The following is a 16,726-nucleotide window of genomic DNA, read 5'->3' on the forward strand; positions in this document are numbered from 1 at the left end:
TTTCCTGATGGTGGTTTCGGGACATGTTGGACGTTGTAAAGCCATGGAGTTATTGCTTCATGGTGGTTACCTTTTGCCTGCGGGCTGGCAGCAGCACTGCCTGACCCCACATCCTAATGTACACTTTATAGTGAGTGGCCTTTGGCCTCAGAAGGGATATCAAGACCAATGTGTGGTAGCTTAAAACCTTGCCTAGATTCTGAAGTACCTACACCCAAAATTTGGGGTCTCTAGGTGCTACGGTTTGGCCGTGAAAGAATAACACACAAACGTACAAACAAAAAGAGCAATCGGAGATTGCAGACCTTTGCCAGGACTTATTTTGTGAGGTGTTTGTGTAGTTTTATGTGGTGTTTGTGTACTGGTGTGTTTCGTAATTAATAATGAGACATAATTAGAAGTCACTTTATAACTGCTGGCGGTAATGACCGGGTACCAAGACGTCCCGCTTTGATTGCACACCTGACTCTGACCCATGATGTTTTTCATTATTATTCAATTGAATTTAGAATGGGATTAAAATAAATTCAATTTTTAGCTCTTATATGACCCGCAATATTATATACAAATTTATTTTTATTTTTTTCCAAATCAAATGGAAGACCAAAGAGGTACAGTCCTGCATTGGAGTAATCAGAAGGAACCCAAACGAGCAAGTAGCAAACTGAAGTCATCAGGAGGAACCTGGATAGGATTAGTGTTGCAGCTGCTACTCCTCTACCCTCAAACCCATCCAGGCACAACCAAGTGAGCCTTATTCAAAACAAACAACAAGAACCCAGATAAAAAATAAATAATTCTGGCTGCCAGACCAGTGTCCGATCAAGTTGAAATTTATAACATACATTCCCCCATCACTACTACATCATAATTGTGAAGTTTTGTGTCCATTGATTAAGCAGTTACAGAGAAAACATTATTTAATATATTTATTCAATCTCATGTGGCTACCAAACCATGTGACCTCAATTATTCCTTCACATCAGATGTGGCATTCTACAAAAATTATGACGTCATAAGCGAAGGCACCTATGACATCATAAAAAAAATCGCTCATTCCACATGAGGAGTACTTGCTGTGTGTCAAGTTTCAATTTTTCCCTTGGTGTGGTTTCAGAGATACAGAGGTCCATATTTTTACTTAAGAAATCTAAATTGATGACTTCCGTCCTCTGTGTGTTTGTGTGTTTGTTTGTGTGTGTGTGTTTGTTTGTAGGCACGATAACTCGAGAACGGAAGAAGCTACCAATGTCAAATTACACCACGTGATTCAGGAGGGTGATGGCTAGCGCTGATTAGATTTTGGTCAAAATCGGTCAAAGGTCAAGGTCACAGTGAGGTCAAACATAATTCCGTAAATTCATGTGGAGAAATGGAGTATTTTTGCTTCGGTCGACGTTACGAGTTTGTTTTAATTTCGATTTTAATTTTGTCTTCGGTTTTTACGATCGCTTAGGACGCTTAACACTGGGTTGTTGAAATTCTGGTAAAAATCGGATGTTTTGGAGACGTTTTAAGATTGTATAAAAAATATTTCACTCGTCACGGCTCGTGACGTGGTGCAGCGCGCTCTATCAGAGGCGTCGTTGAGTTACGTAAAGGTTTTCCGTGTGCGTGCTGACGGTGTTTTCGATAAAGATGGTGTTTAAAAGTCATTTTTTATCCCAATAAAGGTTATCATCGCATGCCTGACTCGCTAAGCCGTCGGATAATGGAAAGATTGTTGGTGGATGGCCGAATATTACGGTTTTGTGACTTTGATAAAATAATATTAAATAATTGCGTGGAGAAATGGAGATTTTTGCTTCGGTCGACGTTACGATTTTTGATGGTTTGGTACAGAATCATCGTAGAAACTTCTGGTTTGTGTTGCTACCTTCTCTCGAGACAGCTTTTATTAGACAAGGTCAGAGGTCAAGTTGGCGATTTCGTAAGTACTAGTCTATGACTGCTTGTTTTTTCTTCCGTTTTTCCAACATTACTGCCATACCACGTGACCTATGACATCGTAATTATCAATAAAACATTCTACAGGAGCAGTCGCTCCAATGGTGAAAATTTCGTCTCAATCCGACAAGCGGTTGTGGAGAAAAACACTAAAGTTCTGTGCGAACAAACGGACCTAAATGTAATACCCTCTCCGAAATATTTACAAGATTTGAACTTGGGATCCCAGCATCATGAGCTTTGTGTTCAGTTCGGAACGTCAAACAAGGAACCGAAGACTATTTCTCTCTGCTTTGTATGGACATTATGAAAATTCTCGGATTGAGTCTGACTTAGGAGTCAATGTGAGTAAATACCGTGCAGATTATGATGCATCGTCTTAACAAATGCCAAACACCATTAACTTCTTGAAACTTAAATTATGACTTTTTGTGAAGGAACCATGAATGTAAACATTTGTTTTATTTTGGGTATTAAAGTGGTGTTTTGCTTGGAATGTTTTTGCGCTTTCAAAGAAATTTTGTTGATAGAGACCTTAAAAACTTTTTTGTTTTTTTGATGGGTTGGTGAGGGACATTATTTTGTTGTATTGTCCCCTCGGTGTTTACCAAATAACTTGGTGCTGAAGTTGCTTAATGTGTTTGACTGTTTAAGCTTCTCTCAATCGGCTTTGTTTGTGCTTTTATAATGTACAAATCATTGAGACCAAGGCCTTCGATATCATTGAAATCTCTTGCGAAGAAGCTGAATATCTGGGCCTATCACTTTCACATCGCAGACAGGTTGGTGATCTCAGTCTTCTTGCTCCCTCTACCCTTTCCGTGCTCTGTCCTGCCCCTCCCCCTCCCCCTACACCTCCCCAAAGTTTCTACAGGGTGTACGTGGTCTACCATTAACTCCTTTTGGTGAAAATTCCAAAATCCAGAATCGCTACTCACCTCCCCCTCATTGAGTTCCTCCCCCTCTCCCCCTCCCCCCCCCCCGTGGTACCTGAGTAGTACGATAATGAGAGTGCTGAGGTACTCTTATTATCAATGTACTACATTGAAGTGAATGGGGAATTTGGGAAAAACCTTTTTGAGCATTCCCAAAAGAGATCTTACCTATTTCTCCCACGGGAATATCCACGAGTCTCTTTTTTCATAAATATCCCACCTGTCTATTTGTCCCTAGTGAGTCCCGGCAGGGGATGAGCCTTTTGATTAATAATATCCCATTTGAACATTAAGCCTGGTATTGACTTAATGGTTCGGGTGGTGGGCTTGGGATCCTAGGATACCGAGTTCAACTCCCATTCGGCTGTTGAAGTACCAGGTGGGGAGATGACTCTGCCTGTCATCCTTCCGAGGTTGGAAAAATGAGTGCCAGTTTACTGGTATCCTGTGTTAGAGTGGTGACCCGTCCAGGATTGTGTCCAATAGCCAAGGAGCCTGCTTGGGCAGCACCAACGCTCTGCACAGAGTATGGTCCCGATGGATGGATGGATGGATGGATGGATGGATGGATGGATAGAATTGAACATTTGGCTCTCGTCTTAAATTATTTATCCAATGTCCATGGTTATCTACAGACTTAAATACTTTTAAAACTAAGTGAGATCAACCCCTCAGTAAAAAAGTGATAACTTCTAGGCACTTGATATAACCCATTGTGTCATCACAGATTCCTAATATCCCCCCAAAAATATCATAGCTATTCCTTTGTGTTTGGCTCTAAGATAGCAAGCAGTGGCATTTGGTATCAAGGAGTGTCCAAGAAGCGCAGACCACTTGTGGCCTGTGGTCCAGGCAGGAATTTGTAATATGTTCAGGGTGATGGTGAGAGCTCTTCGACTCTTCACAAGAGACACGGTGGGATCTTTCATGTCCACCAACGACTAGTGCTGGCAGACTGGTCGGCCGGCATAACATCCGTTTGATGGATGGCACACATATTGATGCCTCACCCCACAGGTGAAACCCCAGGATGACATTTTATATCTGGGTCGAGATTCAAACCCAGGCTGGACAACCAGTAGGTGATTGTTTGCACCTAATTACCTTGACCTAATTTTTAAGGTCATGATCAAATTTCAGTCATTTTAATATCTTTCACCAGAATTTGACAAAGGTTTGTCCGATCAGAACGAAATTGCTCTCTCTAGATAGCCTAGGGCCAAGGCGTATTTTCACTTCATTTACATCATACCTATCAAGATTAAAGATCAAGTTAAAATGGTGGTCTGAAAAAGTAAAAAAAAAACTTTTTTATTTTTTGTCATCGTCAATGTAGAATCTCAAAGACCACTTGTCCTTCCAAGATGTTCTTGTATCATAATAGTTGGTGTAACTGCCCTGAATTTGTGCACCTAATATTTGTTTCGTGGTCCTTTTATTTTTTTTCGGATTGTGATCTCATTAACAAAAAACACTTTTTATCAAAAAATGCTTTAAATTTTTTTTTATATATACACTGTCGAGGTTCGTATATCAGCTAATGCACAGAACGTATAACAATAGCAGAGGGAAGCACAAAACAGTGGGGAACAGAGACAGGAGATATGGGGCAGAGAACACGGGGTAAACAAGATGGACATTTCAGGGACTATCAGGTTCTTCCACTTCAGGGACCTTCAAGATGGAAAGCAGGGAATTTGAAGGAGGTGGGTTTGGAGTGGATTAACAGGGGTATAAAAGATCGTTGTTTTGGATGGAGGTGAAAGATAAGTGATGGTGGTGAACAGCTGTTTTGAAGAGACTGTGGGAATTTGTTCCAAAGGCAAGAAAAAAGAGATATGAAAGAGTGAAGGTGAGCAGTGATTCTTGATTTTGGTAGTTTTACCAGAAGGGGGTTGCTGGTGGACCTTGAGCACCCTGTGGAAATATGGAGGGGCAAGGGGACAGATCGCAGACAGTAGAGGAGGGCGAGGTCATAGAGGAGACTGTAGAAGACACACCACCGATCTGTCTGCGGTGAGCGAGTGAGAGGCCCAATGACAGTCTCATCGCGGGAGATGCCAATGATCCTAAATGCCTTGGTTTACAGAGCATGAAACCGAGAAAGGTGAGAGGTGGGAGCACCATCCCAGAGGGGAGAACAGTACTCCATCAGTTTGCGGATGAAAGCTTTGTACGTGGTGAGGAGCTCAGGTGTCCCAAGTAAGGACTTTGCACGACAGAGGATGCCCAGTCGGCCATTCAAGGCCAGCTTGGAAATGTGGCTTTCCCAGGAAAGATCATGGCAGATAGTGAGACCCAGAAGCTTGAAAGAAAGGACTTCTTCCAGAGGATTGTTGAGAAAGTGGAGGGGGAGAGGGGGTTCCAAACAGTCCTTTCGAAGAGACATAGTGAGAGTGTGAGATTTGTCCGGATTGTAAGACATGTTCCAAGTGTTTGACCAGCTTGAGATTTTATCCAGATCTGCACAGAGTGAAGAGGCTGCCGCTTGCTGATGTAAGGGATGACAGATTGTTCGGCAGAGGGTGAAGTCATCATCAAAGAGATAAAGAGGATTTTCCAGAGAGTTGGAGAGATCATTGATGAAAATCAGAAAAAGCACAGGGCCCAGAACACTGCCTTGAGGAACTCCAGCCTGGACAGGAAGAGGGGATGAGAGAACTCAGTTAAGGGTCACACGTTAACTGCGACAGAGGAAGAGGAAGTCTGCGAGCCATGAGTGGAGATTGCTTTGGATACCATAGGAAGAGAGTTTGGTGAGCAGGGCAGGGTGCCAGATAGCATCAAAAGCACGTGATATGTCTCGGGAGATGGCTTTGATCTCATCTCTGGCATTGAGGACCTCCATCCATTGTTGAGAAAGCAGGAGCAGCAAGTCCAGGGTAGAATGACCTGGTCTGAATCCAAATTGATGATCGGAAACCAGGCCATTGATGAAGAGGAAGGATTAAGTGTTGGAAGCGATGATGGATTCCATAACCTTGCTGATTATTAGGAGAAGGCTGATTGGCCTGTAGTTGCAGGGATCTGTTTTTGCACCTTTTTTATGCAGAGCGGTAATGTTTGCTGATTTCCAAGCAGATGGCATATGATCTTGAGCAAATGAGAGGGTGAGCAAGAGCAGAGGAGCAGGTTTTTAGCATCGGCCCACGTGTCCTGTCTCGACCGGTTGCAGAATCAGTCGAGGTTTGACAGCAAGCTCTCCACCTTGTCAGGAGAAAAGGACACAGAGTCCAGGAACAGCTGAGTGTTACTGGGTAAGGTGGGTACAGAAAGCGATGGGTTTGGGACACAATATTTAGAAGCAAACACGGAGTTTAGGCATTCAGCCTTTTCGCGTGCGGTGTCAGCTGTGTGGCCATTTGAGGTAAGGGAGGGGATGGAGGGGGAACATGCACCAGAAACAGACTTGACTACATGCCACCAGCATTTGGAGGAGGGAGGCAACTTTCAGAGTTCAGACTTGAGATAAGAAAGATGTTGTTTTCTGGCTCTCCTGAGGGTAGATAGACACTTGGTCTGAGCTTTGTGGAAGGAACTGAGGTTGCCTTCAGTTGGATTTGCCTTCCATGAGGCGAACGCAAGTTGTTTCAGGACAACTGCCTCATCACGAGCTTCAGTGTACCATGGACGGTAGGAAGGGTATGACAACTGAAGATGAGATAGATAAATCTGTGCATGAGAGAGAGCAAATTTCTTTGAAAGAATTCCCAGGATGAGTTCATGTCAGAGAAAGTAGAGATGGGAGACCAGTGTAGAAGTTTGATGGCTGCTTGAATTCCCTGCCAGTCGGCCTGAGTGAAATGCCAGACTCCATGGTGCTGAGGTGGTTCTCCAATAACAGCTGGAGAGATGTCCACTTTGACAAGCATGTGGTCAGATGAACCGATTGGAGCAGAGGAAGAACAGCAGAACATGGAAATTGGTCAAAATCAAATCCAGAAGAAATGGAGTTCAGTTGATTGAGATCCGGGTCGAGAAGTTTACAGATTGAGTCGGTCCCATTGAGCACAGAATTTTTTTTCTGAAGTTCCATGACAGGTGAGGGAGGTACCCACACCCAGCCAACTGGCATGATAACAATTTAAGTCACCATATTTGAAGAAGAGAAAGTTGGGATGAGAGGATAGAAGTTGGTCCATGTTTTTGGAGAGCGAGGTGTAAATGGAGTAATCACTGTTTGGTGGACGATACAACACAAATATAAACATGAGGTGGGAGCGGAGGGAAGCCATAGCCAGAGGCATTCTTGGGGGTGTGGGGGAGTGAGGGAGTGAGGAATAGTTTTTGATGAAGAGAGCAACTCCGCCGCCAGGACGATGCTCAGGTCTGTCATACCGGAGGAGGGAGTAACTCGGGAGTCAGAGATGTCTTGAAGGAGGAAAGTTTATGTTCGGCAGATTATGTCTGTGTTGTCAGTGGCAACCTGTATGGAAAGATGTCAGGTTTGAGCAAATGCCCTGGATGTTTGAGGTCCAGACTGTTAAGGAAGAGGGAGGGGAGGAGGCTTTGGGTGCAGGAGAGGGAAAGGGAAGGATAAGGGAGGAGGAGGGGAGGTAGGGAGAGTTTGACATAGTGTGGGGGATTGCAGAAGAGTTCGGTGAGAGGGCCAGAGGAGGAAGAGAAAAGGCTTGGTGATTATGGGATGAGGCACAGTGGGGAGTAATAAGAGAGGGAAGTTTAAGATTGGAGGAGGTGGAGGATTAGATGGAAGAGAGAGGGTTGTGGATGTGGGGGGGGAGGGCAACTTTGAGAAGAGGAAGTGAGGGGGAGTTTTTGAAAGAGGTGAGGGGGAAGAATGTGAAGGTTGCTTTGAGACGGAGGGGTGAGAGGGAGGGGAGCGAGAGGCATGGCCAAGGGGCAAGAGGGTGATGGGAGAGGTGGGAAGAGGTGAGGGATGAGACTTTGTAGAGGTATGGTGAAGAAGGGAGTGGTCAACGAGATGTTCAAGATTTGAGGTGTGATGAGAGGAAAAAAAAAAGAGCATTTTTGAGATGTTGAGTGTCCTGATTTAGAGAGTGAGATGTCTGTTCGGTTAGAAGGGAACCCACAGATGTTGGGACACCAGAGGAGGAGTTGATGCTAAAGCAGAAGACATTGAAGAGGTGCAAAGAGTAGAGTAGAGGGAGGATGAGGGGAAAGATGAGAGGGGTAAGGAGAGGGTATAACTGGTGAGAAGTTAGGAGGAGGTAGTTTTAAGGAGGTGGGGTGAATTGGCACTGAAGTTGGAAAAAAGGACGATTGATGGACCATGAACATGCCTGAATAGTTTTCCTCTAATTTTCATGATTAGTTTTATGGATAGATTGTAGATGGGGGCACATTTTCTTAATTTACACTCTATTCCTAAATGTTGAAGGTTAAAGTCATATGACGGTCCGAAAAGAATATGGCCATCATTGGATTGTGATCCAAGGATGTCTCGGGTGATCGCCAAGGGGAATCCTCCCCCGCTTACCCTTGGCGATCGCTTTGTGATTGCAGATCTCGTGAGCATTTGGGTCCATTTGTTTTATGTCTGTTTGTCAGCACAGAACAAACAATATGTGTATGAATTACATTGGACCCTATAGACCCACTTACACCTTGCCCCCCATAGACCCCAGTAGATCCTCTTAGACCCTTTAGAACAGCGATGACCCTTTGGACCTTTAGACCATTTGGCCTGAACAACTTTTCAGACCTTTGACCTTTCAGTTACAATCCATGACCTTTCATTTAGTACATCCTTCCATTTATTTGCCACACAAAATACACCACACAAAGCAAGTTTTGATGAGGGTCTTCAATCTCTGATTGCTCTTTCTTGTTTATTTTGTATTTTCCTCATGTTTTATTTTTATTTTTTTCCTATTGATAGTAAACATTCATTATTCATGGTGGTCTGTTTGCATATATCATGTTTCCCACTTCTCTCAATGAACACCATCATTTGCTCTCTTCTGCCCCTAGCCAGAGAGTGATGTGCAAGACTCGACCGCCGAGGCCCAGCTTCTGCTTATGCCCATCGCTGTATGCTCCTTCAATGTAGCAGTCCCACTCTTGTTCTCGATCCTGTCTCTTCTCGAAGACTACAAGTACCCTCGTCACTACATAGTCGTTAATATTTTTCGGTGAGTTTTCAATTGTTATTCCTCATGCTTCGTCACGTTTGTTTGACACGGACATTTTGCTTCCATTGTTGTCGTTTCTAATGCCGAGTATCGTTTGTCAATAACCCCGTAGGAATGTCATCCTGAGGCTCTTTATCCTTGGCATCCTGTGTTATTACTGGCTGCACGATGTGGCAAAGGAAAAGCGATCCAACGTTACACTTCTCGAGCCTGGGGTAACAGTGTTGGGAGGGATATCTGTTGGGTTTTGTGTTGGCATCTTTCAAATCCTTTTTCTCATGTGTTATCAGCATTGGTGGTCGTTTGCTGGAAGATTTGTAGATGGGAAGTACATTTTCATTTTATCTGCTGTGGTCTAATGCTCGTGAAGAAGCTTCTACCTAAATTGCATGCAGGGCAAAGGACATTAGGAGAGGTTAAATAACTTGGACATCAATTTACAAGGATATCGGTAAATAATGCAACATGTGGAATTTGAACTTGGGATCCCACCATCTTGCATTGTGCTCTGATGGGTCACGCCAAGTGTGGTGACCCGGTTTGTAATGCAGAGATGCTTATGAATTGCACACTGATTTTCCCTAGAGCACGGTGTGACTTAACGTCGAGGAAACAGTTGTTTTTGTTTATTTTTTATTTTATTTTTATTTTATTTTAATGCAATAATGTTGTCACAAAAACTTTGCACATGAGAAGGCCATTTTTGGTCATTATATGCTGTATCGACACCCCCATTTGATCATTCATTTGCTTATCTTCTCTGAGTCTTTATCTTTATCTTCCTTTTGTTTTGCAACATAAGGCCCGAAGCATGACTCTATCTTGGGCGAGATGTTGAGCTTTAACATTGAAGGGTGGCCAACTCCCTTCAAGGCCATCATCCGGTTTCTTACCAATTCAGTTTAGTATCCCATACGTACCAGTAGCTGAGCTTCCTTGGGTGCCTTCGTCTTCTCGGCCCCTTCTGGTATGATGGCGGTGACCAACGCTTCTATTGAGATTCCTATCTGCTGACTTCTGTGGCAGCTCAAGTTTCTGTAGCTTAAAAGAAAAACAACAACACTTTTTACAAGAATTGGTTGCTGGCCCATTGCTTTAAACCTCATACCTCGAAGGACAGTTTATTATTATTATTTTTTTGAAAACGATTTCCTTATCTCGAAAGTTTGCAAAAATAAGTAGTTGCCCTCTCTGCCCCATTGATCACTGTTAACCTGTAGCTGGAAGACTTGAGATCAGAATTACCTTATTCTCGGTGGACTACTAACCAAGGCTCAAGAGCCCTATTGCCTCGCATTTTCAGGTGGCTTGGTACTTTTTTTTTTTTAATCTCCCATTTAATATCTCTGCATGAAATTAACAAAGTTAACAAAGTGCTCAATGGAGAGACGACGTAGAAAGTTTAAAACTCTCCCATCAAAGTTATCTGTTGTTGGTACTGCTTAAGCAGTCTCCTTGGCTTTTGGGCACAATCCTGGACAGGTCGCCACTCCGACACAGTATACCAGCATGCTGGCACTCATTTTGCCGACCTCTGAAGGATTATAGGCCAAGGTAACCCCACCTGGTATTAATTCAACAGCTGTACGGGATTTAAAATCAGGACCTGAGGATCCAAAGCCCACTACCCTCACCATTAAGCCAACACCAGGCATTATGATTGAGGAACAACTTGATTTCAATTGAATGTTGTGTTGTGTTTTGATCACGAATCAGAAAACGAACCTGTAGTTTAACAGCATTTTGGCCAATCAGACATGTGCAGAGAGGAGTGAGATAATCTTTCTTCTCTGTCTGGCAGTCAAACAATATTGAAAATCATTCCAAACAGGAAACTTACTGTTTTTAAGGATGTCATAAAGGACACAAACAACAGGCACAAATAACGAATGTAATGTGTTTAATAAGGTGGTGTATAAGACACTACAGCAACGGCAGTAAATTTTCGGATTTCTTTTTTCCAACAATCTTAAAAATCTTTATTTTTATTCAACACGATAGAACAAAAGTCACCCCTTTTTTTAAAAAAAATAGAAAATTATATTTTATTAATCTTTAAAAAAAATAATTTTGTGTATGAAGATATTAGAGGCTTGTGGAAAAGGTAGTACTCTGAAGGGATAAGGACAAAAAGGAATAGTAGAGAGAGAGGGGGAAACCCCAGTTCAGCAGAGTTGAAGGCCAAGGTAGAGGGAGACTTGCACAAGCAATGGGGGACAGGAGAGGATGCAGAAAGAAACTCCAAGGAGGGAAAACTGCAAATTTGGAAGGAGGATGGGGTGGCGAGGTGGTTCATGAGGGTATCAAAGATCATGGTTTTGGATTCAAGACTATCTGATATAGCGGTAAACAGCTGTCTTCAAAACTTGGAGGGAAGATTAAGATTTAAGAAGATGTGAGGAAAAAAAGAAGAGGAACAAATGAGTGGAGGTAAGCAATGATCCTGGATTTAGGTAGTTTCACCAGACGGGGGTTGATGGTGGACCTTGTAAGCCTTGCAGAAACCTGGGGGAGGACAAACACAGAAAGAACAGAGGGTGCGAGACCAGAAAGAAGGTGGTAGAAGACAGACCACTGACCTGTCTGCGATGGTGAAGTGATAGGCCAACACACTCAGCTTTATCGTGGGAAATTCCAATAACCTGAAAGGACTTGGTTTCCATGGCATCATGCTGAGCAAAATGTGAGGCTGTGGAGCCAGCCCAGAGGGGAGAACGGCGCTTCATAAAGCTGTGGATAAGAGTTCAGGTGTGCCAAGGAAGGACTTTGTACGATGGAGGATGCCCATTCGACTGCTGGCTTTGGAGGTCAACTTTGATTTGTGGTTTGCCCAAGAAAGATCATGGCTGATGGTGAGACCCAGGAGTTTGAACGACTCAACTTGCTCAAGAGAATTGTTAAGAAAGTCGATAGGAGGGTTTGCCAGACGGTCCTTTCGGAGAGATAATGAGTGAGATTTGTCAGGATTGAAAGACATGCACTACATGGCCAAACGTATGTGGACACCTCTTCTCATTAGTGGATTTGGCTATTTCAGCCACACCCATTGCTCAGAGGTGTATAAAATCAAGCACACAGCCATTCAATCTCCATCGACAAACGTTGGCAGGAGAATTGGCCGGACTTAAGAGCTCATTGACTTTCAATGTGGCACCTTCATAGGATACCACCTTTCCAACAAGTCAGTTCGTCAAATATCTGCCCTGCTAGAGCTGCCTCGGTCAACTGTAAGTGCTGTTATTGTGAAGAGGAAACGTCTAGGAGCAACAACATCTCATCCACGAAGTGGTAGGCCACAAGTTCACAGAATGGGACCACTGAGTGCTGAAGCGCGTCATGCGGAAAAATCGTCTTTCGTTGATTGTAATTAAAATAAAGACCAATTACTGCAGTATAGTCCCAAGAAGAAAGACACACAAACACACCCATACAAACACACAAACACAGATATATGATATACTGGAAAGTACTTACAAAAGCTATTATGTTTGAAATTATAGCCTCAACTTATAAGCAATCGACTTTTTACCCCCCCCCCCCCAAACGGTCCGGATCATCAGCTGGGAACCGTTTTTCATCGAGATTTCGATCCTTTCAGCCCAGAACCTCTCCAAACGGCTGATCCACATTGACTCTGGAAACAACGTCAGCACAAACACTGTTTGTCGAGAGCTTCATGAAATGGGTTTCCATGACCGAGCAGCCGCACACAAGCCTAAGATCACCATACGCAATGCCAAGCGTCAGCTGGAGTGGTGTAAATCTCACCGCCATTGGACTCTGGAGCAGTGGAAACGCGTTCTCTGGAGTGATGAATCATGCTTCACCATCTGGCAGTCAGACGGACGAATCTAGGTTTGGCGGATGCCAGGAGCACGCTACCTGCTCTAATACATCATGCCAACTGTAAAGTTTGGTGGAGAAGGAATAATGGTCTGGGGTTGTTTTTCATGGTTTGGGTTAGGCCCCTTGGTTCCAGTGAAGGGAAATCTTAACATTACAGCATACAATGACATTCTAGACGATTCTGTGCTTCCAACTTTGTGGCAACAGTTTGAGGAAGGTCCTTTCCTCTTTCAGCATGACAATGCCCCCGTGCACAAAGCGAGGTCCATACAGAAATGGTTTGTTAAGATCGGTGTGGAAGAACTTGACTGGCCTGCACAGAGCCCTGACCTCAACTCCATCAAACACCTTTGGGATGAATTGGGACACCGACTGCGAGCCAGACCTTATCGCCCAACGTCAGTGCCTGACCTCACGAATGCTCTTGTGGCTGAATAGAAGCAAATCTCCACAGAAATGTTCCAACATCTAGTGGAAGGCCTTCCCAGAAGATTGGAGGCTGTGATAGCAGCAAAGGGGGGACCATCTCCGTCTTAATGCCCATTATTTTGGAATGACATGTTGGACGAGCAGTTGTCCACATACTTTTGGCAATGTAGTGTATTCTTTGGGTTTGACCAGGTCATGATTTTTTTTTCTTTTTCTCAAAGGTTTGAAGATTGGGAAGAGGCTGCAGTCTGCCTGTCTGAAGAATGAGAGATATCACGGCAGAGGGTGGAGATCAGCCAGTAGATGAAGAGGATTTTCTAAAAAGTCAGAGATCATTGATGAAGATCAGGAATAGGACTGGGCCCAGAACACAGCTTTGGTGCACTCCAGCTTTGACAGGGAGAGATGACAAGATTTCGTCGAGAGCCGCACTTTGGCTGCGGGATTGGAGGAAGTTAGTAAGCCTTGTGTGGAGTTGGCCTTGGATGCCAGAGGTAGAGGGATGCTTTACTCTCTAAACTCTTTGCATATGGTATCCAAATCTTCTTGGTACTTTCAAAACCCTTCCGTTTGGCAAGACTTGGACAAAATATTACATCATCTCGACTAATCAAATTTGCCACTTGCAGACCCCACCCATGTCATTGTTTCTTAAGACTGCATGCGGGAAGGGGTTCGATGAACTCTCCAGTGATTATAATTGTGCCAATGATGGTTTTTATTTGTTTCATTTTTGTTGCTTTTCCCAGTGCTGGGAAACTTTTGTTGGGCAGGATTTATATCGTCTTGTCATTATGGACTTCCTATTCAGCCTGCTGGGCACGTTCTTTGGCGAGCTTGTGTGGCGGTGAGTTTGCTTGTTTATTTGGTTTCGATGAAATTGTGGACTTGGATGTAGAAGTTTGTTTGAAATCTCCTGAAACTAACCTCAATGCCGCTACTTTGCTATTGCCCCCACTTCATTGAAATTGATAGAGCCAACTTTGATTGCTGCGACATCTTCAATTGATTAACCACTTGAACTAGATCTTTGCTTTGGTACTCGTTCGCAGCATCGTGATGAAACCCACCACACTGTGGAGTTTGCTCGACTACGTGCACATGCCTCTTCAGAGGAATGATACTGTCGTTGTGAGAGTCGTTCATGGGATCCTGGTGACATGACAGTAATTCATCGAACGGATGGTCACCGATGCATCAAAACTCCGTCACACTCTAACCAATTGAGGAACTTCATGATCTTTAAAAAATTTTTTTATGTATATATATATATATTTTTTTTTCGTATTCTGGTATTCTGCTCGAAGGCAGCTTCAGTACTGCCAAAGCAATTTATTGGCAAGGGTTATACTGGGTGGTTTGCCATTTCCTTCCCAACAGTTGTAACAGCAAGAATTTGTTTATGGTGCTGGAGATCACTCGCCTCCTCTTCGTGAAGGACAACATTGGATCTTTAATGTCCAGCAACGAATGCCAGCAGACACGACGCCCAGTTCAATGTCCATTCGAGGACAGCACACATGTTGATGAATCACCCGGCCTGTGAAACTCTGTCTCCCTGTCTGGCAGTCAAGAGCAACTCTGTCTTTCTGTTGAAGTGCTGGGGTAACAGTTTATTGCAGGGCCGAGATTCAAACCCAGGCTAGATGGCTTATAGGTGAATTTATGTCCCTCTCGGCCACCCTGTCAGCCCATGATCTCTTTATCTGATAATTGATTTTTTTTTAATGATCATTGTCTTGCAGCCTTGTGGCGACATTCCATTCCAAGCAGGGACAGAAATTAGGTTCTCACAAGCCAGAGTTTGACATCGCTCGCAACGTCCTCGACCTCATCTATGCGCAGACACTTGCCTGGTGAGATCGATTTCCCTCCCTTGCTCATGGTTGATGCAATTTTGGTGAGGTTTTGTCGTGGCCATGGAAAGTTGCAATCCATGGTAGACTTGCATGTTTGTTTGTTTCATCCGTCTGATGTTTCTTCTCTTTCCACAGGCTCGGTGTGTTTTTCGCACCCCTCCTGCCCGTCATACAGATTATCAAACTTGTCGTAATCTTCTATATAAAGAAGGTACGGCAGCTTTTGTAGGTTGTTGGGGTTCGAAGCCGGGGAGGGGAGGCAGATTGGTGTGAGATATTTTACATGAAGCTGTTGTTGTAATCTCTGTTAACTTTTTTTACTTGTTTCTCCATTAACTAGCTTTTCTGCCCTCCAATCACAAGGTCAAACTTGGGCCCTTGTTGTCTGCAGAGTTGGCGAATATTATTTTGCCTGAAATTACCTTTGGCAGCAATCTGCTATTGAGGCTAGACAATGGTACCAATGATATGTTTTGGTGCTTTGTGACGTGTTTTGCAGATAAGCATCACCATGAACTGTCAAGCCCCCGTACGTGCATGGCGTGCTTCTCAGATGGCTACGCTCTTCATCTTCCTCCAGTTTTTCCCATTTTTCGTGGGTGTAATAGCCATGGTCGGCACTGTGATTTGGACGTAAGAATTTTTGTTTTATTCTCCTTTTGCATCACTCCCATGTTTGCATCGTCCCCCTCCATCTTTGTTGAAGAATTTAAGGAACGTGTCGTGTGAACGGTGAATAGGAGTCTTCCTTTTCCTTTTCCTTTTCCTCTAGCGAGGCTCCATCCTTGTCTTGCGGACCATTTAAGGATCGCAAGCGCTTTTACGATGCTGTGACAGCTTGGGTGGACACGCTGCGATCTACGTCTCCAGGGGCAGCTTGGATCTATGACTATCTTATCAGCAGCGCCTTCTTTTTCTTTGTGTTAACCGCCATCATGGTGTAAGTCTTCCCAAGTCTCTTCATGCCTGAAAGTTTTTCCTGGTTGCCTGGCAAATTAATGCTGAATCCATTGCCTTCCCCACATGGGCTGTCATATTAATCTAATCACATGCTTCCTGGCTTTCTCAGGTTGGTGATATATGTGAACTACCAGATTGTTGATGGCCGGAAGCAAATGATTCTCCTCCTTCAGGAACAAATTGAAAACGTGGGTGCGCAAGTATTAACCAAAACGAATGTGAGATGTTTACTGAGATGGGTAGTGACTCTCTACGTTGTCCGCTTACCAAAGAAAAAATACTTTTCACATCTTTTATATATATATATATATATATATATATATATATATATATATATATATATATATATATATATATATATATATATATATATAATTTTTGTTTACTGACATGGTGATGTCTTGGATGAAATGATTGTCCGTTTGTGGCTGTGATTAAATGACGCTTTCCTCACACTGATAATACGACGACACCACTGAAATCACCTGTTTTTTTTTATAAAATATTAATTGGGAACATTCAGAAACATTGTTAACATTTCCATATACCCACCAGGATACCAATCCCAACTTGGCAAGTTACCATATATCCCTGACTTGGTCATCAGAGGGGATGTCGAAGCAAAAGGCCCCTCCTG

At 43.5% G+C, this 16,726-nt stretch overlaps 1 protein-coding gene across 4 annotated transcripts in view; it reads left to right on the plus strand.

Moving 5' to 3' along the window:
- Positions 1 to 16,726, plus strand: part of LOC147010001 (transmembrane channel-like protein 5) — a 49,767-nt gene that overhangs the window by 22,372 nt on the left and 10,669 nt on the right. For all 4 annotated transcript variants that reach the window (XM_085861020.1, XM_085861021.1, XM_085861022.1 and 1 more), the window contains exons 10-17: positions 8,835 to 8,995; positions 9,108 to 9,210; positions 14,020 to 14,117; positions 15,016 to 15,126; positions 15,265 to 15,340; positions 15,629 to 15,762; positions 15,902 to 16,069; positions 16,199 to 16,277. In XM_085861020.1, coding sequence (XP_085717146.1) covers positions 8,835 to 8,995; positions 9,108 to 9,210; positions 14,020 to 14,117; positions 15,016 to 15,126; positions 15,265 to 15,340; positions 15,629 to 15,762; positions 15,902 to 16,069; positions 16,199 to 16,277 — 930 coding nt within the window. The remainder of the gene's footprint in view (positions 1 to 8,834; positions 8,996 to 9,107; positions 9,211 to 14,019; positions 14,118 to 15,015; positions 15,127 to 15,264; positions 15,341 to 15,628; positions 15,763 to 15,901; positions 16,070 to 16,198; positions 16,278 to 16,726) is intronic.

The sequence above is a fragment of the Eptatretus burgeri genome, chromosome 17 (assembly GCF_056783735.1).
Source record: "Eptatretus burgeri isolate ZD-2024b chromosome 17, Ebu_testis_v1, whole genome shotgun sequence".
In the NCBI taxonomy this organism is placed as follows: Eukaryota; Metazoa; Chordata; class Myxini; order Myxiniformes; family Myxinidae; genus Eptatretus; species Eptatretus burgeri.